General features: G+C 37.8%; 2 protein-coding genes and 1 non-coding gene across 3 annotated transcripts; 1 reads left to right on the top strand and 2 right to left on the bottom strand.

Annotated features, from left to right (window-relative positions):
- The first annotated feature begins 2,588 nt into the window (after positions 1-2,588).
- stard7 (StAR related lipid transfer domain containing 7) lies at positions 2,589-7,662 on the top strand. The gene is made up of 9 exons (XM_004074813.4): positions 2,589-2,962; positions 3,087-3,548; positions 3,836-3,999; positions 4,103-4,152; positions 4,780-4,890; positions 4,991-5,073; positions 5,158-5,257; positions 5,341-5,425; positions 5,609-7,662. The coding sequence occupies exons 2-9, from the start codon at positions 3,100-3,102 to the stop codon at positions 5,785-5,787; spliced, it is 1,221 nt and encodes a 406-aa protein (XP_004074861.1). The 5' UTR covers positions 2,589-2,962; positions 3,087-3,099; the 3' UTR covers positions 5,788-7,662.
- A 3,134-nt stretch (positions 7,663-10,796) lies between these two features.
- On the bottom strand, positions 10,797-10,886 carry mir218b (microRNA mir-218b). Its single transcript, NR_107152.1, has one exon. It is a non-coding gene; the product is annotated as a microRNA mir-218b (primary transcript).
- A 2,939-nt stretch (positions 10,887-13,825) lies between these two features.
- Positions 13,826-21,766, bottom strand: drg1 (developmentally regulated GTP binding protein 1). Its single transcript, XM_004074815.5, has 9 exons — positions 21,564-21,766; positions 18,621-18,744; positions 18,333-18,508; positions 18,163-18,232; positions 17,625-17,794; positions 17,037-17,167; positions 16,499-16,666; positions 16,260-16,382; positions 13,826-14,166 (listed from the first exon to the last, which is right to left on the bottom strand). Exons 1-9 carry the CDS (start codon positions 21,600-21,602, stop codon positions 14,067-14,069), a joined length of 1,101 nt encoding a protein of 366 aa, XP_004074863.1. The 5' UTR covers positions 21,603-21,766; the 3' UTR covers positions 13,826-14,066.
- Between the last annotated feature and the right edge of the window lie 339 nt (positions 21,767-22,105).

The following is a 22,105-nucleotide window of genomic DNA, read 5'->3' as shown; positions in this document are numbered from 1 at the left end:
GGAAACCATGATATAGATGGATAGACACATAGATAGAAATGAATTGATCTTTGAAGTTTTATGAATTCTTGTTCTAGAAAACAACACAGAATTTTTACATTTTGGTTAAAAACTGCATAATCATAATTAAAAGCCCACTGGGAACGCTTTTACAGTAGATCAAAAGACGATCAGGTTGTGACTTTCCAGGATCTGGAACCTTTCCAGGAATATAAGTCTTTCAAAGAAAAGACTAGGTGTTGCACAGTATGATGGAAAATCATTCCTCTAAGTTGAAAACAAATGTTTACAGCTTCACAAGGCTTCAGGTGATCTGTTAAGGTGGCGGAAAATGTTTTGGTTTTTATCTAGTTTATTTTTGTGTATTGAAACAATCAAGTGACCAATGGAAACAAACCTTTTCAAAGCAACCTGTAGCCTAGTCTTGGGCTACAAGACCTACCTCCCTTGTTTTCTGGGAACCATGCAACACTTACTGCTAATTGCTTAGGGAAGTGTGTCTGAAAATATTACTTTACATTTTTTGGTTTCTACACATTTAAATATTTCAATGAGCATTGGTTGATAGTTTTATTCACTATCAAAGAAGTTCCCAACCTTGAACACATTTAAAAGCAAGTGTATGGCATTTAAAAAGTAAAAATACATACATTTTTAAAGATATGTTGAAAAATGTTGGCATTTGTTTATAACAATGGCGGTGAAGGAGATTAGCCACCCTGCATCTTGTATGGGAAGCACTCTATGCATCATAAAGCATGTCCCAGCAGTTAACCATATCTAAAGGCATAGCTTAGGGTTACTTAGGTCAACTTTAAGCTTTATTAAAAAGTGAAATTCTTAATATCTTCAAAGATAGAGATGTGTCTGCCTCCTGAACTGCACGAATGAGTGGTTTAACATAAAATCTGCTGAAACTATCATTTTGATTAGGAAAACTCTAGGAGTAACCAGAAAAACTGCCAACTGGAAACAAGGCGTTCTGCATCTAAGATAGCATGTCATTTTTTCTTTAAAAACTTTATGATGAAATTGTAATGAAATAGAGTCTGCTGAAAACAGGCAACCAGAGGATGAAGAGAGCCTGAAACTCTAGAAATATGATCTCTTCCGCCAGTTATCCTCAGAACTCTGCCAGCACCTTTTTTTTTAAATCAGCTGGAGGCTTCTCAGAGAAGTTACCTGATGATGAGGAAACACACAAGCATGTGTTTCATTGCAAATCTGTGACAGCACGTTCCTGGTTTTCCAACTGTTGCAAAGATGAAAGAAGACAGTTCTGAGAACCAGACGGACAAGTGGGTAAAAAGTCCACGTCAAAAAACAGTCCTTCTTTTAAGGAGGAAAACATTACCTTGTTTCATTGACACACTTTCAAGATAGCAAAATCAAATTTTTGTGTGTGTAACTTTACACCTGAGTATTTACCTTGGGCAATAGACTTATAAAAAACATACAAAATTGTGAAAAACACTTTATATGTGTAGTTAAACAGCGCCCTCCAGCGTATTTTCAGTTGAATTTATTATTCTCCATCCTTTGGGTTTTGCTTTTTTGCCTTTATATATTTATTTAGCCTATTTTAGTAAGCTTATTTATTTGTTTATTCAGTTTAGTTAGCTCGTTTCTCAGTAGACCTGTATCTTCAAAAACAATGAAAATATAAGCAAATAAATACAATGAAAATATTTCATGGAGTTGTCACAAGAACATTGGAGTGTATCTTCTGTTCAGGGCTTTTTTATCTCAAACAGATGACCAGCTTGATATTTTTCACTTTTTATTATTCATAAAAATAATGTAAACTAGTTCTTTGGGGAACAAAATTGTAAACTTAAAACATGATCAGCTTTTGAGTCACAAATCACACAGAATGTTGTCATTACCTAATAATGTACTACTTCAATTTAGGCCTTCTCAGTAGGATTAAGGTTGTTAGTTAGAATATTGATTGGTTTTTCTTTAGAGAAATGTAAGCTATATGTGAACCCAAATCAACTTTAAAGAACAAAACATTTTGATGGGATGATGTAAGCATACATACTTAAACATGAAGGAGTAGAGTATAGACTATATTATTAGTTTCCTTGGGAGACCATTAGCTACACAACACATTAAAACATAAAATGTGCAGTGGCATTTAATATACAAATATTTTAAACATCCATTGAAAAAAACACAAGTTATAATTGTGATTTTTAAAATACCATATTTAGATAATAATGTCCAATTCCTATTTGACTTTTAAAGTGGCAAGTGGATAATTCTTAAGTTGTCTGCAAATGTTTACAAGTGTGTCTTGTTTTTTAATTTTAAACAGTTGAATGTAAAACTAGGACGTTAAACGACGTAAACGAGGCGTTGATCGCCTTTTCTAAGAATATTAATGAATTCGGGGTCGTGACCGCAAATATTCAAACTAAAAGCCAAATTCAGCTTTAAATTCTGAACTGTGTTTGAATGTTGTCAACATTTGTTCAATAAAGTTTTGTTGAAAAAGGTTGATGTAACGTACCATCGCTTTGACAGACAAACGTGCTGTTCCTCAGTTGACAAGCTTTTTTATTCACCAATGAATTCTGCTCTATGGGAAAGAACTACCCAATGAACAGCCGAACTTTGTTTTGTAAGGCGGGCTGTAAAAGTGGGCGTGGCATAGTGGATTGTGAGAGGAGGTCAAATCCACAACTCGAGTTTAAGTAACGTAAAGGGTCAGATAAGCAAGTATATAGCTGTTAAGTAGTAATTTTTGTTTTGACGTTTCATGAAAGAGATTTATTTAGGATATTATGTAGGATATTCGTGAGTTTTCCAAGCAAAAATAGTTGAAGTGACAGATAGGATGTCTTGCTAAGGCTAACGCCTAGTCTCGTGTTTCGCACACGAGGGTGATTACCAGCGTTTTCATCCGACCAAAACAACTGCGACTTAACTGCCAGACAGCAACATTCTTCGTATACATGTATGATGCTCTGTGTTTCTTTCCGGGACATTAATTTTTTTCTACAGATCTTCTTTCGATAACCTTGATTCAGCAAAGTGCTTTAGTTTCTGTGCTCGTTTCCTTGGATCTCTTCTTGTCACAGCCCAACAGCTGTCATGTTTCACTCTGTACCCCGTCGTCCCGTCTGCGAGATCGGCGTAAACACAATGAGGCTCCAGAACAGCAGATCGTTCAGGCGAGCCGTGGAGGAGGCCAAAGAAAAGCTGGAGAAGGTCCCGTGGCTGGGGAGGAACGTGGGCCTGCTGTTGTCATGGCTCCAGAGGGCAGGTGCGGGTGCCAACGAGGCCGCAGGTCAGAGCAGGAAGGGGCTGCTGTCGATATTTGCGGACCACTGTGGCTTCGTCACCGGCCAGAGGCTCCGGCGCGCGTGCCAGATCGGCGAGCTTTACTCCAACATCTATTCCGAGCGAACCAAGTGGACCCTAGTTGGGAATATATGGCGCAGATTTCAGAGCAGGAACGCCCCCACGGGGAAGCTGGTGGCGGCCCTGGCTGGGATCTTCATGTGGGAAAGCGAGAAAATTCAAGATGAAGAAATGCGCAGGTGGGTGAACAAGCTTTAAACTGACAAAATGCCCCGTGTATATCACCACGGGGAAGCTGTGCACTCACATTCAATCATTAACTTCTGACACTTCAAGCTGAATGTCATAACTTAGCACATTTCAATAATTGTATTTACATAAATAAAACAGTTGATACCAATGCACAGTACTAATACTGTTGGAAAAAAGACAATAGTCACTCACTGTTGTGTTTCCTGATTTTTTGCATTTATGAACCATTAAAAGCTGCAGAACTTATCTTTTTACTGGAATCCTTTCTTTTTAGGTGTGGACTGGAGCTGGAGGCCCTGGAGGATGTTAAACGCATGTACACATCTTCTGCGACTGTGAGCGGACAACCGGATGCCAGTTGGGAAGCGGTGATGGAGAAGAAAGATTTCAGAGTATGGAAGCGACCTATTCCCAACAGTCACCTCTATGAATACAGAGGTCAGCCACGACAACACACTCATGACCAGCACAGGGCTAAAACCAGAAGGGGATTTATCTGACGAGTCAACCTCTTATCTGTTTTATTTATTTATTTTTTTAGTCTTGGGTTCTTACAACGATGTCACTCCAAGACAATTCTTCAACGTACAGGTAAAGTTTTCTTAAATCTTAAGGACTCCCTTTCAAGCAATGGGTTAAACTCATTTTGACAGTATTTTATGGTTTCAATGTGTCTTGTTCTGTATGCAAAAGAGCTAATAGGTCTATTTGTGATAAAGAGTAATGATTATTGAATTATTTTCATTTGTACACATGCTTATATTTAAATCAATTTGTGACTAATTATCCTAAGTTTGAAATATATTGTCTCCTTTAATTTGAGTTTTGTTTTGATTGCTTAAAATAAACAATTTCCAAATTCTATTAGTCAGTTAGTGGCTAAGGCTGTTAAAAAAAAAAAAAAAAAGCAGGCTGTACTGTAGGAGATGGGTTTGCTCTAAATAAGTAGAACAATCTCATGATGGAGACCTTTTGATTGATTCACCGGCTGTGATGCCAGCCAGAAAAATCCCCCAAATAATATGAAATGCATGAATTCATCACAGTTTAAGAAAACCAATGCAATGGCCATGGGTGATGTGGTTGATATGCACCTTGCATATTGTTCACCCGAGAGAGTTGCACCTTCAGCGTTTCCATTATCAAATGTCCTGTTTCAGGATACTTGCAGACCCGTAAACGTTCAGCTGTTTTTAATGTCTGATCTCCTTTTCCTAGTTGGACACTGAATACAGGAAGAAGTGGGATTCCTTGGTCATTAAGCTTGAAGTGATTGACAGAGACTCCATGACTGGTTCTGAAGTCGTTCACTGGGCAACACACTTTCCTGTAAGTTGACCTTTTTTCCCTCATGTATTTGTGATTTTTTTGTTATTGAAGCAGTTTTGGCTAGAAACATTTTTATTGTTCATTTGTTCTCTTTTTACAGTATCCGTTGTATTCAAGAGACTACGTATACGTGCGCCGCTATGAAGTTGATATCAACCACAATCTAATGATTTTGGTCTCCAGGTAAGATAGAAACGTGTCATTTTAAAGCCAAAACAACCCCCAAAAAGTTGAAACTGATCTATTTTGTTGTTGTTGCTCTTCCAGGGCTGTGCAGCATCCCAAAGTCCCAGAGACCCAGGAGTTTGTGAGAGTCCACTCGTACCAATCAAAGATGGTCATTCGACCTCACAAGTCCTTTGATGAGGTTTGTTTGTAAATGTGATGCAGCACAAATGACCTGTAAGATATGTTTGACACAGGTTTGGTTTTATCGTTTGGTCTTCCCAGAATGGGTTTGATTACCTGCTGACGTACAGCGATGATCCACAGACCGTCTTTCCACGTTACTGTGTGAGCTGGATGGTTTCCAGCGGTAAGCTCCTTTAATTCCAGAAACCAAGTTTTTAGTTCAGATGTAATCTTGATACATACTTGATTAACTACAGTTACTTAAACTAAGTTCTATATTCTACAATGTTTTTTTATAAAAAGTGTTTTTGGCCAATGTACATATTTATTTTGCTCATATAGGGATCTTTTTAAAAATGTTTTTCAGGAATGCCCGATTTCCTAGAGAAGCTGCATGTTGCTGCATTGCGAGCGAAGAACTTAGAAATGGGGATTCATGACTACACGGGCGTCATTAAATCCAGCGACACGAACCGCCCGGCCAACCAGGACCGGCTCGGTGGAGAAGGCGCGCACACAGGTGGTTCTGGGCAGATTTACGCCTGAGGTGGACGTTTCGTTGACAAGCTGCCCGGTTGGCGAATTTTCACTTGCACTTGAGTTTGAATTAAACCCTCCAGTCCCACTTTCAGGGGAACATCTCTATTTGCAAAGGAAGCTTGCAGCCTGCGTTGCATAAAAACACGTCCATCCAGATGTGAGGCAGTAGTGGTCGTTAAGGAGATCTCTCAACAATCGCATTAGTGACTGCATCACTGTCTTTGTAGGAATAAAAATGCAGTGAAAATGTCAACAAGACTCATGACAGACACTTTTTTTTGTCGCTTAACCAGTCAATGCCACACAATATTTTACATGGTTTGATAAAAGTGCTAAATTTAAAATTGCAAAGAGATGCTTTGGCCAAATCACAGTCTTTCACTCTTCACTATCTTTGAGCGGCGTGTAAATGATAAAGCCCGATATGGTGTGCTGTTCAGACCGCCAGCTTCCACATAACTGTGGCTGTGAATTCGGATGATAAGCATAGAGTAATGCATTGGATTTTGGAGCGTGTGACGAGGAAATCAAATCTCTGCTTGTTTTTTGGTGGACGATATGAGTAACGTTAAGACCTTGACCCTATGTATCCACTGGCAGTTGAAGAATTTAGCTTTATTTGGCACTATTATCAGGTTCCCTCATTTTATATATTTAAAGCACGTTGTTTTGCGTGTGTCTGCATGAGATTTATATGGTTGAACAGGAAAATTGCAAATAGTGCTTTTATAAAGTAACCCAGTCGGAGTTCACTGAATTTAAGATAAATTTGAAGCTTTTTTTGTTTTTGTTCTTTTGTACAGATTAGTACAGTTCTCATATTTTCCATTTAGAGTGTGTGTGTGTTCAGAGAAGCCAGCTCTCTGAAGTTGAAATCTCCTTCAGGCATTAGGGGCATAGTGTCTTATAACAACCAGATAAAGCCTCATGTAAAATGGTACTTAAAGCAGAGAAACAAAACGATGCCCTTCCTGATGCAAAACCTGCCCCATCCATCCACCAGTCAAAACAATTTCCGTTTGTCTGATTTTTACTCCAGTCAAATTTACATTCATCAAAGTGAAATGTTCTCTTTTTGTAGTTATGAGTGTTTATTTTCTTTCTGCTTTGTTAGTTTGTCTATAAAAAAACCAGACTGAACTGGAAGACGATTAAGTGTGCGTTGAGCTCTGTCAAAGAAAAAAAGAGAAAAGTTGTTTAATTATTTTTATTGAGTCCTTCTGGAATTGAATGAATTCACACAGGTCCCTCTATATGCATTGGTAAGAAACTGTATGAAAATGTATAGAAGGGGCCACATTTCAGTGAGTTTCAGTGTTGCCTAATCATTAAATGCAGTGTTTACAGCCTGTCAGACTGGCACTCATATACCAACAGTCTGTTGTGTTTAAAAGAACAAAAAAGAGCTTCACACTAAATTTATAGATAGAATTTGTGTACCTGGGACATTTTAATGAGTGTTCTTTCATTGTGCTATACTTTTCTTTTTGGTTGAAGTTCTGTGTCCTAATTCACCCTAATTATGTTTTCTGTGGTGAAGAAAGTCCTAAGATCTAATAGAAATGGCTGTATGTGATTATACTGGATTTGTTTGTAATAAAATGCATTTCCCCTCCAAATCTGATGTGGTCAAACCAAACTGTGAAATTCCCTTTTAACGTACTTAAACATGCCATATTTGCCGACAGTAAGCATGTGTCTGAATGTAGCAGCCAAGCCTGTTATTAAAATATACCAGTGTGCCACCTGCAGATCCCTACAGGGTTTTCTTTTTGTTTCTTAACCAGCACGTGTGGTTTACTGATGGTGAACACGAGCTGGTGCACTTACACCCAATGATGACAAAACATTTGAAATAAAGGACTAACCATTTGAAATGAATCCACTTTGTGTTCATCTTATTTCACCTTGTGACTGTAGAGGGACTCAGTCCTGTCTTGGTAAAGGAAGAGATTAGTGGTGTGTCTGTCTGAAACAACTGTCGTGGTCAACAATAATGGGATAATCTGGCGATGTGAGTGAAAGGTCGGTGCCAGATTACATGGAGGTTGGGTGGTTCATCTGGCCGTCTTTTGGAGAAGACGTCAAATCATGGAGACTTTTCAGGCGTCTTCCAAATGTTTCAAGTAGATTACACACACTATTTTCAATTATTTTTTGAGGATCTGGGGAAGTGTGTGGTTGTGTCTGACAAGAAAGCAGAAGAATTCTTTTCTGCTTCTGTACAATATTATAAAAAATGAACAATGCTGTTCCTTTTCCTGCCAATGTTTCGGTCATAGTGTCTCAGCTTCACTGGTTTCAAGTTTTCTTTAGCATCTATAAATGTCTGGTGCATTTCCCACTTAGACGTCTTTTGCATCTTTACCGAGGTCTTCTCTTACTGTGATTCAGGGGTCTGCAACCTGGGGCTGCAGAGCCACATGTGGCTCCTTTATCCCTCCATTGTGGCTCTTTAACTATAAAGAAAAATGTTAACAATTTCAATCCATTATTTTGGTTAATTTCTTTTATTTAATTTTTTTATTTCTATTTAGATTTTTAACATGCAAATTACTAAGAAAAATTATGGTAAGAGTAGTTTATGAATAGAATAAGCACATGTAACCCTTGTGCTATCCTAGGCACTTTATCATTGGGAGTTGGGTCATCTAGACCCACTAGAAAGTGTTCTGAACCTTTTTTCTTCAATGATTTGTGATCTTCACTGGTGTCCATGGATTACATGAAATCTTTCCACCTTTATCCACCTTTGTCATGGTAGGGAGAACATGTCAAAGTAAGGGTGGGGTCATCTAAGATAGCCCAAGGGTTAAATAGAAAATGGATTTTATTTCAATAGTAAAAGAAAAAAGTGCACCAAAGTCATAATGATGGAAAATGTCATGTTTGTTAGGCTTTGTTGCATTTTTAATTCAAGTACCGGTAAATATGCTGTAGCAGGATGATCTTATTGTGTTTTATTTTAAAAGGAAATTGTATGTGCTGCTGTCAAAAGTTAAATTGATATATTAGGAAAATTACAATAATTCAATTAACTCTTTAAAAGCTAGATGTTATGAAGAGATTTAATGGCCACAAAACATAAAGCTTATTCTTCTAAACAGGGACTTTGCAAACCGCTGCTGTAAGTGGAGGTCCTGCTTTATAACCTCTGCTCTTCTTGTTGCGTGTGACAGTTACTGTTTTTTTTTTGCACGAAAACTAAAAGAAATATAAAACATTGTTGAAATAGATACAAAGATCTTAAAACATTCATGTTTCATTACAAAAAAAGATAGAAATTTGGTGTTTTAATAAATCCTCTAAGAGACAACATGTACACTTCTACATGCAATTTAAAAAACAATTGACCTTCACATTTTTGTCAGTTGTTCTACATGTCAGGATAGAAAATAACCAGTCTTATCATGATTGCATACTAGAAAAGTTCAAGTGATCCCTGATGCAGTCCCACCTTCATCTTCTTTAACACTTATGCTGCACCACATGTCCTGCAGGGCTGACACGTGTCCCTTACTCTTGGCCTTAGGTATGGACTAAAGATCAGTGACTAAAATGGTGACACAAACATGAAACTAATTCTGGACTGCTGTTATTGCAAATAAGGGTTACTAATGAAAATTACGATTTTCTCAGGTTTATCTTAAAAGGAAAATGACATCAAGGTTTATTATAAAGCTGAAAAATTGAAACCAAACTGGGTTCATGGTTTCCCCTGATGCAAAAATTCACATTGCAGAGGAGCAGCATCCATCAATCTCATCTTCATTTTCAAATTCTGGATTACTAGTCTACAGGACTGATGCAGTAGTGGGTTGTATGGGGGCCATGCTGTCTGTTCTACTAAAACTGCTGTAGTCAATATTTCCACATGTCAGACAAGCAGGGCAGCAAAATAAAATCAATGAAGTCATGATTTAGTTCCATATTAGCTGAAGTAGCTTCTTCAGTTCAGTTCCCTGACATGCTGGCCCACCGCCTCGTCAGGGCCATAGAAACTCGCTCTCAGAGCAAAAAACGTGTGTGTCACTTGACAGACAGTTGACAAACTGTGCCTGATGTAACCAAAGGTCTTAGGATGCCAGCTGTGTCTGACAAAATGAAGAACCAAGAGGTTGGAAGTAAAAAACAAAATAGAGATCTAACTGGAAGACCTCCTAAATGTCGAGACAGAAAGCCTGAATAGTAAATAATTAGAATATATAAATAAATAAAAAAGCATAAATCATTTTTCTCCACAGCAAAACCTTCTTTCTCATCTCACTTGACTGAACTATATTTGTCTTGTGTGTGATCCAACATCCTAAACCTGCAAGAAATAAAGCATCAAGATAATGAATCAATGACAGTAAGTCATGCAAAAAATAAAGAGTCTGGTTTTCATGGGTGATTTTTATTGTTGCAGTGCATTAATTTTGATAAAACATGGATTCACACGGTGAAGCTTAATCCCAAATATTAAGAATACCCATTCAGCTTCTCAAACCTTTCGTGTTCAGTTTGACTGTTGCAAGGTTTCATGGTTTGATTCACTCATCTGTAATGGGTTTGCACTTCTAACAAGCGACACGTGGTTTTGTATCTTTACTCTCAAAAACGATGAAAGCCATAAAGTAATTACTATGATGCATCTTTCACTGTAAACGGAACGTTTTATCATTCATGAAGAGACAACAGCTTTTTTCTCTTTAGAGAGCATAACACTTTCCCATTCGTCTTCATTTTTCAATATTACACTTTGTCTTTATTCAATGCAAAACACAGAAAACATTTTTCATTTAAACACAGAAGCTGTTTGGAAGTTATTTATTTGTCACAATTTCACATTTTCACATTTAAATGGTCCTTGAATAAGAAAACATTTTAAATTGGAGCTGCTTTCAACCATTTACACAGCTGTTGTTCTTTTTTTCTTCTTTTAGACCTTCACTTTATTCACATTTTCATATCTTCAAAATGTCATTAACATACAAAAAGTATATATATATATATTCAGGCTTTTGCTCGCAGAAAGTGCTCGCAAGCCTCCAAGGTGCTTGGCACAACCATGGACAGAGCATCCACTGCATGGTTAGATCAAGCACAATGGGGTCCTGGGCAATGACAAAAATATAGAAATACCTAAAAACCCAAAAAAGGTCACATTGGTGCTGTGTCAGTAGCACATAAAATGTCAAAATTCAGATGTTAACATTTTGCATGCACGCTCAGTCACCAAAATCCCTAGAAAACATGACGCATAACTGCAAAACCAGTCTCTTTGGTTTCGATTTTAGCCTCTCTCCGCTGTCCAGCAGCTTCTGCAATTCAAGGTTCACAAATACTAAAAGGTATTTGGGAGAAGAGCCGAGATTTTTGGAGAAAGCATCATGAAGGATTGTAAGAAGTTGCAAATAGGAAGAGCTGCAGAATGATAAAAAAAGGGATTAGTCATAGGTCATGCTCACTGCGGAAAAAAGGGCTACACCCTTCCTGCGCACGAACTGCGTCAAACCACACCCTGTTATGCTTCTTTTCCAATTCTAACGGACTCTACTGGAAAAGGCATCCCATAACTTCTAAAACATTTTCTACAAATTTTCAAGGGAAAGCTGAATAACTTTCCTTCATTTTACTTGACGTTTATCCAATTATCATTGTCAAAGTTATCAAACATAGTGTGGGTGACCTTGACGAGAATTTTAGCTGCTCATAGAGTCCAGACATTGACTTTTCATAAAAATTGACTTTAGGAGAGACTTGTTGACCCACTGACCTTGAGAAATACACTCACATCACCACAGTCCCTCAAAGGACATCTCGTCAACTAAAAGGACGCAACCACCTTCAACGTTTCAGTCCTAACCGTGTTACCGTTCAGTGAGTGGAACGTAAAGAATCATGATACGATCAAGTTGAAGGAGCCGTTTCCCCAAAATGCCTCACAATCTTTTTACCTTCTCCCAAGTCTCTTTCAGCTCCCCAGGGACAGTTTACCAAAATGAGATGATGCTGTAATCAACTTACAGCTCAGATAGCTGAAGCACTTTGTGTAATGAAATGATGCCATGATGTAAATGAATGCAACAAAGACAAATCCTGCATTTGGAGCCATCAAATGGACCCAAAACGGTAGTACGTTAGATGTCGGGTAATAGTGCAGTGGATTGAGGAATGGAGATGTTTAGGACAATGCGGAGGGATCAATGGGATGATTTTAGTAGATGATTATGACACGATGGTATGTATTCTTACCTTGATTTTGGGGAATTTTCTTTCCCAATAGGTTTTCTTAATAAAGATCTTACAAGAGTTATTGTCACATCAATTAAAATTCTTTAACATGTCAATATGAACAAAGACATACAAGGAAAAAGAAGACATTGGATCCTTTTTAGATAAAAGGTCTCTGACTAATCTGACAAATCAGCAGTTAAATGTTATCAAATTAACCAGATTGATCTTGCCCTTAATTTGCTTAAAAACATCTAAAGTTCTCTTTGGATTTTCTTTGGATCTGGGAAAAAAACCCACCTTTTCCATCCATCCAGTGGCCTAAAAGTTGGAGTAAGATGTGAGCGGTTGAGTAGGAATAAAGGCGAGTAGTTGAAGTGGGCGCCGTCTTGGGGTCTTCCCGCTCGCTCAACCGGAGACACTCTGTCCAGAGTGCATCCTCAGCACCCTTCAAGTCCCCAACTCCTGCTCCTCCTTCAAGCTAGGAGGGGTTGGTAATGTGGTCTTGGGATAGGTGCAGTGGCAAAGAGGACTTGGTCAGTCTGGGATTGGATGGTAGTTGGGGAGTTTGGGTGGGTCGCTGGTTCCGCATTTCATAAATATTAATACAGAGTCCACCCTTTCTAAATGGGTAGATTCTTTAATTTTGTTAGAGGGGGAAGTGCTTTATTCACTTAATGGCTTTTATTAGTGGCCAGTCCTCAACTCTTTCATTAGCTAAAGTGCTGCTATAATTTACAGGGTAAAGGGAGTGGGGTGGGGGAGCAGCAGTGTCTGAGGAGAGTTGATCTTGATGCTGCTGTTGGACAGACAAGCATCGCCCCCAACACTGCAGCTGTACTCAGTGGCACTTATTTGCATAGACTGAGGACCCAAGTGTTTGATATCAAATAAACTCTTGGATGAAGACTGTCTGAACTAATATAGCGGCGTGATCGAGTTGACCTTTGCTTATAAATTCTGGATAAAGTTGACTAAAACATGCCAGGATAACATGTTGCACATTTCTTCATGCAAATGGTGGCAAAACTGCAATTACTGTCAGTAATTATTTAAGTCTGTCAAATTTTAAAATGTAATAAATAAAATTCGAGAAATGAAAAAAAGGTTGGAAAATATATATTTTCTGTAGGACATAAATCTAATTGTTTAACAATTAGATGTGGGATTTGTGCAATTTCTGCAGGAACCTACCGATACTTTGCAACTCTGTGCTTTAGTAACTCCAATGCGGTGTGTTGGAAAGAAAGTCTGCATAATGGTTACATCCATTACGCAAAGTCTGCATAATCATTTACAAGCAAAGCCGCCATGACTCCAATCAATGCAGGCACAAAATGGCCGAATCACGGCGTGTGGGGGGTGCTCCATGCGGCACCGGCTCCCAGATGTTTGCACAGCTTGGTCAGAAGGCTTTATTTTTTGCTTTATGAAAGCTTGTTTCTTTCTGAGCAGCTGGTATCTGATGACCCCAAACAGCACCGGAGGGAATGAACTGATTAACCTGAGTGGCTGTCCCCACCACAAAACTAAGGGTGTGGGCCAGCAGTCTGAAAAACTGCCCCCATCATCACTGTCACATAAATCACTGTGCAGTACAATGCTTTCAAATGGAACCCGCTTTTCCCCCTCTTTTATCCAGACTGGGAAAAAAAATTAAGATGGCTGCTTGATAAATTCAACAAGGTCACGTCTGGGAAATTTTTATTCAAATGCAATTTATTTCCTTTCCATATGTTCATAAATGTCACAACGCTTCATCCTTTTGAGAAGGTTCTTTGCTGGAAATTTTCAGAAAATACACATTAATGAGAGATGAAAGAATCAATAAATGATCAAATATGTTTTTATTGTTGGGATTTGTTTTTATACAGTTTTAACCAATATTCAATATGAACTATGCATATGGTTAAGAAATGTAGATTTGCTTTTTGATAGAATACTTTTTTTTCAAATTCAGCCAAACAATGTGGATCGACACAAGTGTCCTGACGGACACGTCGGTGATGCACTGTGAAGCCATTAAGACGAGGTGATGCAGAGGCCATGCAGAGACTTCAGATCCCTTTTCACTTTTTGACCAGCTGAATAACGTCTTCGTCCTCCATCACGTGGTCCTTGCCCACCTTTTGAGGGTTGTGTTTCACTGAGGCGCCCCACACAAGTGCACTAGAAAGGGGGAAAAAATGCTTTATTATATAAATATATCAAATAGAACTGCACCCAAAAAGATTTCAACACACTAAATCTGTGCCTAAACTGCACTGTTCAGCCCTGTGGTCCGAAAAATGGTTTCACTATGAAGAGAAATAATCTAATGTCAACCTTTATAAAAAGCCTTCTAAGTGCATATGACACCGTTTGACCCATCCATTCCCTCAAGGACGTTTAATGCACAGAAGCAGCAACATACAGACAGATTAATGACTTCAGCTCATGACTTTTTAGATGCTAGTTAAAGAAAATCATCTCAGATCCAAAAATAAACTCAAATCAATGCTTCATCCATCTCTTTCTCGATTAAAAAAAAAGGGAACTATGATTAAAGTGACTGTGCTATTTTAATGAGTGATGCACAAATAGGCTTTTTTTTGCCAGACCACAGGCATATAGTAATAGTACTTACGTTTGGGTAAAAGCCAAGAACGACAAAAAAGAAATAAATAAATAAAAATTATGAGCAACAGGATTACAGCTTCAAGAACAAGAGACCTTTCCTGTTCACAGAGACTGCAACGGGCACTACTTTCTGTTTTAGCGGTCGACGTCTCTTGTAAGAAAATGTTTAACAGCCGACTGTTTACATCTGACACGACCACGTCAATGCCTTCCAGCCAAAATACCCTAGTTACAAAATATCTGGGAAGTGCGAGTGACACTCAGCATTATGCAGTCTTGGATCGATCTAGAAAAACACATTAGATGCAGCTATTTGGTGCGTTAACCCTAAAACAAATTTGAATGTAACATTGCTTCTTTTAGCAAATCATTCTTATTAATCTCCTGCATAGGTACATAGATGAAACCTGCTTACACATGTATTAAAAATATCAACAAAGATTGCTGCCTATATGGCTGGGATTTGTCATCAGTAGACAACTAAGGCTTCCCATGCATGTTTAGCATAATGCTGCAGAATTGCTGTGCCTCCTGTCTTTAAAGATTGTGCATAAATGTGTGTATTAGACACATTTATTGATCGATCAGTACCGATTCATTTAAAACACTAAAACACTAATAAAAAGATGCATTTTTATTTGTGACTCATTACATGTAGGTGTAAACTATGGTAATAGGTGGATTAAGTTAATTCAATAAGCAGACGTTTGGAACCTTTTTCCTGATGTGTGTAAAAGAGAACATATGACTGAAAAATAGGGTTTCCTTTTCCCCATCATTCGGTTTAAAACTCTATTTTTTAATTTGATAAATAGCAAGTAAACTGAAGTAAAACCTAAATCCTTGAATTTAGCACAGTTGTTTGACACGTTCAATGTGAACATACAGGTATGCAACGAGTGACTTTCTGATTCGTGGTTTGGTTGTGACATTCCTCCAGGAAAGCATGCGGCAGCAGCAGAATGAGTTCAGATTTATCTATCATGCAGCCAGGAGGTTTAGGTGTGAGCCAGCTGTTATTGTTTGCAAATCACTGTTCATTTATCAATGATTTGATGAAAAAATACAAATTCACAGAAACAAAAACTTATTTAAAAAAAAAAAAAGGTTTAATCTTAAGTGTTTCTATGCAATAAAGGAACATTGAACTGATCAAGTGAGTAATAAAAACAAATGCACACTTGATTCATTATGTATAAAAAGCGCAAACAGAATAGAAAATAGTAAAGTTTTGAGTTACTCCAAACAGTTTTTGCTGCTGGTCAATTGTGAGATGCATATGTACCCCCTTCCGTTCAGCCCATTTGTATATAACATAACGTCTGCTCACTAAGAAGAAAGACATTTGACCGCAAACAATGTTTCAAAGCCGCATAAACTGCCTTGGAATCTAGTTTTATAGTTCTTTGGGGAATAACTCATTTAACCGTAGTGTATGTATCAGTGCCAGGCCCAGAGAAATGGACTTCATAAATGCATTGTCCAGAGAGAACATGTTGTACTTTAACTCCTCAGCAGGGAAACGTGACATATGGGATTTTTATTTCTTCTTCTAAATTAACTGAGACCTCTTCAATGTTCCCAAGTGACACAGACACAGCTAATTTTGCATCAGAATCTTTAGCTTGTGCAACAATACTCACTACTTCAACTCTTTGATGAGGTTTTTGTGAATCTTTAAGCAGAAATCCTCAACGGAGGTTCGTCCGTCAGGGAGCACGACGGGAGATGTGTAATCGGGAAGTTGTCCTTTGGGTTTGGTGTAGCTGCAAAAAAGCAAATTATTATCAGTTAGTTAAAATGTTCAGTAATAAACATATAGTTCCTGCTAGATTAGCTATTTCAATCCCAGAGGACCCTTTGAAGTCAGAGCCTCACTTACATGCGCACAAGCTTAAGGTAATCCCACATCTTCTCCAACAGGTCATCAAAATTCCAGCGGTGGTGGGCTGAGATGGGGACACAGTGTGGGACCTTGTAAATGACATCCAGCTCTTCAATTGAGATCTGGTCAATTTTATTTAAGACATAAATGCACGGGATGTAGACCCTGTTGAGACAAGGACAAACGGGAGTAAATGTCTGGAAAGCTGCAAGAAAACTGTTTTTACAGTTTCTTTTAATACTAATAAATTATAAACTAGATGAATGCAGTCCTGGTGTGTGCAGTCATAAATCACAAACATACAACCCACTTAACACAGCACACAATGCTTTTTTAAACAAATAAAAAAAGATTTTATCTGTTCTTGTAAATCTAGACTTTTGAGTCAGCAGAAGGTATGAAAGCTGGATCCTGCAGCTTAGTTTTTTCTTTTTTTAATACACCTGCACTAGTGTCAGGGGGTTCACATGTGAATTCTTAATGGCCACACCCACAGGGAATGACTGAGGAGCGCTGTGGCACTTCAGAGGCTTACCGATTTCCCTCCACCACATCGATGAGGTCATCAGCGGTGCAGTCGGCACGCAGAGTGATATCCGCGTTATGGATCTTGTATTCGGCCAGGATGCTCTTAACTGTTTCAGAATCGAGCTCAGTTTGTGGACACTAATGACGGACAGACAGAGAAAAAAGACAAAGACTTTGAGCTGTGCGATGGAAAGAAATATTGAATTAAATAAAATAAAAAAAACACTAAAGAATGATTTAATAACATAAAAAGACAGAATCATATAGGCACAAACTAGCATTTAGAAAATACATTTCTATTGATTTAAAGCATTTAAAATCAGAAGTAAATTTAAATATATGGAGAAATTCTTGCTTTGGTGCAGGAATTAAAAAATACCAACATTTTGGTACAAAATGTTTTGACTTTGCAACATCATTTCAGATACATCCCATTGGAGTGCAAGAATAAATCAAAAATTACAAAATGATTAAAATATTCATTCATTCATTAATAAGTGATCTATATTTTAACACTGCACTTCTTTTTTACTCTACTGTTTAGGAAAGGTGGCATCAGTAAATGTGAAGCCCTGGTGTGCTGCGCGTGACATACTGTGGTGGTAAAGTTAATGCCTCCTTTGTCCTTCTTCTTGAATCCGATGTTGGGTGGTTGTTTGTTAAGTCGGATTCCAAAGCCCTCCAGCTCGTGTTCTATTAGCTTCTTATGAACAAGAGGCTTCAACACATCCAGCACTATTAGGATTAGATTGCAGGTTCGAGCCACTAAAAGACAAAGGAAAGACAACGGCGAGCAGAAAAGAAAGACCTTTTAGTTTGTGCAGCAGGAGTAAAAAATTCTATAAAATATCATGGGGGGTTATTAATTTTACACAATAAATTAATTTGGTGGAAATTAAATCAAATGCTTAGTGTTCCTGCAGAAAAACAACAAATAAAATAAAAACAGGAAAGCAGTTTTTAAAGTAAAATATAAAAAAATATTTTGAATATGTTACATTTGCAAGATAATTTTGCAGATAATAGAACATTTTTAACATGAAATTTGAAGCCTATATGAGTGAGGGATCGCTCCATTTTCACAGTAGTATTTCTTATAGTCTAGTTGTGGCACAGAAGCACAATGAGCACACCTGCAATAACCTGTCTGCCTCTGCCCTTGCCATCTTTGGCTCCCTCAATGATTCCTGGGAGATCCAGAAGCTGAAAAGAAAAAGGAAAATACAAACTCACTGCAAACCAATCACTCCGACTTCTTATTTTTTTTCTGGAAACAGTGAAACAAATATTGAGATTCTAGTACCTGAATTTTGGCACCTTTGTACCGAATGACACCAGGTACTGTTGTAAGGGTGGTGAACTCATAGGCAGCAACCTCAGAATAAACACCTGCAAGATTACTCAGCAGTGTTGACTTTCCGACTGAAGGAAAACCAACAAAGCCGACACGAGCGTCTCCTGTCTTTGCGACATCAAAGCCTGAAAGCCACAGATAAGTCACAATCAACTGGACAGCAAAGGTAAACATAAGACAAATGTTTACATTTTGTTCAAAAATTAACTAGATTAAATTTGAAGCTTTTAATCACACCTTCCCCGGTTCCACCCCCACTGCCTCCTTTTGGTGTGATGAGCTCCCTCCTCAGTTTGGCAAGGCGTGCTTTGAGCAGACCCAAGTGGTGAGCTGTGGCCTTGTTCTTCTGAGTTCTGGCCATCTATGGGATACAACGACACCAGTTTGCATTATAGTTTGAATGCAAAATTCCCAGGTTGTCTTTAAATAAAAGTGATATTTTTGTTTAAATGCAAGAGTAAATATACAGGACATACATTGTTTTTTTATACACATCCTGTTGACTGATCTGGATTCTGTACACAGTGACAAACATTAATGGGAATGGTTGGTGTTCAATTTTATGATCAGATTTGTTTCTTATAAGAAAAAAACAAACATCATAAATATTCATAACTGCTTAAATCACAAAGAAACACAAGTAAACACTCAATTTATTTCATTGATGTGCACAATCTTTTAAAAAATTTATTTTAACCCTAATATTTCATATACTTGACATTTTTTGCAGCCTATTCCTTCATGAATTAGATACTAAACAGAACAAACTAAATACAATGTTAAATATACTTATTATAACTGGATTATAGAATGCAAAAATACATATAAAAAGCAATAACACAATAGGGGTGTGATTATGAAAATCCTGCTTCTCCCTCTTCCATTGAAGCAACAAATCAAACTCTAATTGACTAATTAATAATCATTATATTAAATGAATCTATTGTGATATGATTGTATTCCCACAAAAAAGTCTATTTATGGTTATAGTAAATGGCGTATACTTATACTTATACTTATATAGCTCTTTTCTACCTTCTTTGAAGCGCTTTACAGCCATAGTCCCATTCATCCAGTCACACACACATTCACACACTGATGGCGGCTCCGCTGTCAAACACTGGCGCCAACCTCCCACCAGAAGCAAGGTGGGGTTCAGTGTCTTGCCCAAGGACACTTCGACTCATGGGCGTGCAAGGCGGGAATCAAACCTGTAAGCTTACGATCATGGGTCAACCGCCCTACCGCTTCACCACTGCCACCCCAAGTAATGAGTAATTACACTGTCAAGAAGATGGCATAATCTTAAATCATTTATTTTTCCTTTTATTCTAATAAACACATTGCTTTATATCTGACATGGGTTTGATATATGTGTTTTGTTACTTTTTATTGTAGCAGTCAATTGTTTTTAATGCTTGAAATAAACTCACTGGTCACTTAATTAGACACACATCAAACTACTCATTAACCCAAATTTCTAATCAGCCAATCATATGGCAGCTACTGAATGTATTTAAGCATGTAGACATGTTCAAGATGATCTGCTGCAGTTCAAACTTAGCAACAGAATAGGGAAGAAAAGATGCAACTTTGAACGTGGCCTGGTTGTTGGTGCCAGACGGGCTGATCTAAGTATTTTAGACAGGGCTGATCTACTGGGATTTTCACCCACAACCATCTCTAGGGTTTACAGAGAATGGTCCGAACAAGTGAAAATATCCAGTGAACAGCAGCTCTGTGGGCGGAAATGCCTTGTTGATGCCTGAGGCCAGACTGGTTCCATCAAATGAAAAAGCAACATTAACTTAAATAACCACTCGTTACAACCGAGGTATGGAGAAGACCATCTCTGAACGCATAACACGTCCAGCCTTGAGGCAGATGGGCAACAGCAGCAGAAGACCACACCGGGTGTCACCCCTGTCGGCTAAGAAAAGGAAACTGAGGCTACAATTCACACAGGCTCACCAAAACGGAACAATAGGAGATTGGAAAAACGTTGCCTAATCTGATGAGTCTATTTCTGCTGCAACATTCGCTCGGGGGACATTTTCTAGGGGCCCCTTAGAATCAATTGATCATGGTTACACCACTACAGAATGCCTTGTTTCTTACAATGTCCATCCCTTTATGACCACAGTGCACCCATCTTCTGATGATGGCTACTTCCAGCAGGACAACGCGCCATGTCATAAAGCTGGAATCATCTCAGACTTGTCTCTTGAACATGACAATGAGTTCACCGAACTCACATGGCCCCCACAATCACCAGATCTCAACCAATCTGCTGCTACTGTGTAATGCTGTCATGTCAGTATGGACCAAATACTCTGAGGGATCTTTCCAGTAGCATTTTGAATTTATGCCACAAAGGATTAAGGCAGTTTCTGATGGCAAAACGGGGCCCGACCCAGTACTAGCAAGGTTTACTTAATAAAGTGTAAATTTAAATCAATCAAATCAAAATAAACAAGTTTTAACAGTCAAAGTAAATTCCCTATTGGGAGTTTTGACCCATGTCAATGTAATTGATAAATATAGTTTATAGGGTTTCAAAATAAATACCCTATAAACTATAAATAAAGTTTTAACTAGCTTATATGTATGGATACACAGGCACACACGATTCAAAAAAGAAACCCACATGGCAAAAATGCACAAGTGATTGGATAAATTCTACTATTTTCAGTCTTTGAGTAAGTATCATATGTAAAATAGCAAATTTCTAAAAAAAATAAAATCATTACAGAAGTTATTATTTTTCTCTAAATGCAATGTCTTGTAAATATATTGTGGATTTAAACTGGTCAGGTGCCGTAGCTACCCAAGCTACATCTAAAATGTCTGGTCAACACTTAAAAACGTCATCAGGCTAAACTTTTAAATTAATACAATTAACCACAACCTCATTTATTAGTCATGTGTTTTCGACATATGTTGTTTTTCTTTAACCAACATTCTTTGTAATCCAGGGGGGGGGGGGGGGGGGGACGGACTGATACAAAACTTATATTGAGTATTTTAAGCTGTCAGGTGCATAAATGTCAAATGTATACAGATAAAACCCAGCCGAGATTATGATTATCATCAGTATTCACAACTGTTAGCATCCAACGCTAAGCGTTAGCTAAAACGTGTCTGCTGTGTTTGCTTAACTAGTCAACGTTTCAACCTTACCTCATTTTCAATCTCCGCTATTTTTGCAAGTATACTCATTTTGAGGACAGTTCCAGGACGCTGTTTACGAGAGGAAGATAAAATAAAAAGATTTTACACGAAAGTTGCAAAACTTAGCATCCACACCGCACAATGTAGAATGTGCCGTGTCTTGTGGAGACTCTCGCGAGACTGCAAACCTTTTTTCCCTCCCAAACTTTATTGACAAACAAAATAATACAATAACAATGTGAATGTCTCAGGGGGAATTGAAATGTATACATGTTGGAGAAAAATATAAGAAATAGAACAAAAAATATATAAATATATACACATACATATACAACATAGTACAAAAAGAATCATTAATTCAAATACCTTTGAGGTTTAATAAATTTTAAATTTTTCAAAAATCAAATTAGTTCGAATTGCTTTTTGGTTTTGCAGATGTTTGATACTGGTACAGTACTGATTTATTTCATTTAAAAACTGCTGTAATTTAGGTTTGGAGTTTGATCATTTGGCTTTATGAATATGGAATTTTGCCAATAGTAAAAACAATT

Source organism: Oryzias latipes, chromosome 12, assembly GCF_053564925.1.
Source record: "Oryzias latipes strain Hd-rR chromosome 12, Olatipes_Hd-rR_3.1".
Lineage (NCBI taxonomy): Eukaryota > Metazoa > Chordata > Actinopteri > Beloniformes > Adrianichthyidae > Oryzias > Oryzias latipes.
This window is presented reverse-complemented; position numbering and strand designations above follow the sequence as displayed.

Bases quoted from the DNA above. Each gene is read 5' to 3' on its own strand.
- stard7 (XM_004074813.4), top strand. From the start codon at position 3,100: ATGTTTCACTCTGTACCCCGTCGTCCCGTCTGCGAGATCGGCGTAAAC. The intron at 4,000-4,102 runs GTCAGCCACGAC...TTATTTTTTTAG, and splicing joins TCACCTCTATGAATACAGAG to TCTTGGGTTCTTACAACGAT. The intron at 4,153-4,779 runs GTAAAGTTTTCT...TCCTTTTCCTAG, and splicing joins GACAATTCTTCAACGTACAG to TTGGACACTGAATACAGGAA.
- drg1 (XM_004074815.5), bottom strand. From the start codon at position 21,602: ATGAGTATACTTGCAAAAATAGCGGAGATTGAAAATGAG. The intron at 18,745-21,563 runs GTAAGGTTGAAA...TGTATCCCATAG, and splicing joins TAGCGGAGATTGAAAATGAG to ATGGCCAGAACTCAGAAGAA. The intron at 17,168-17,624 runs GTATGTCACGCG...GTCCGTCATTAG, and splicing joins GCATTAACTTTACCACCACA to TGTCCACAAACTGAGCTCGA.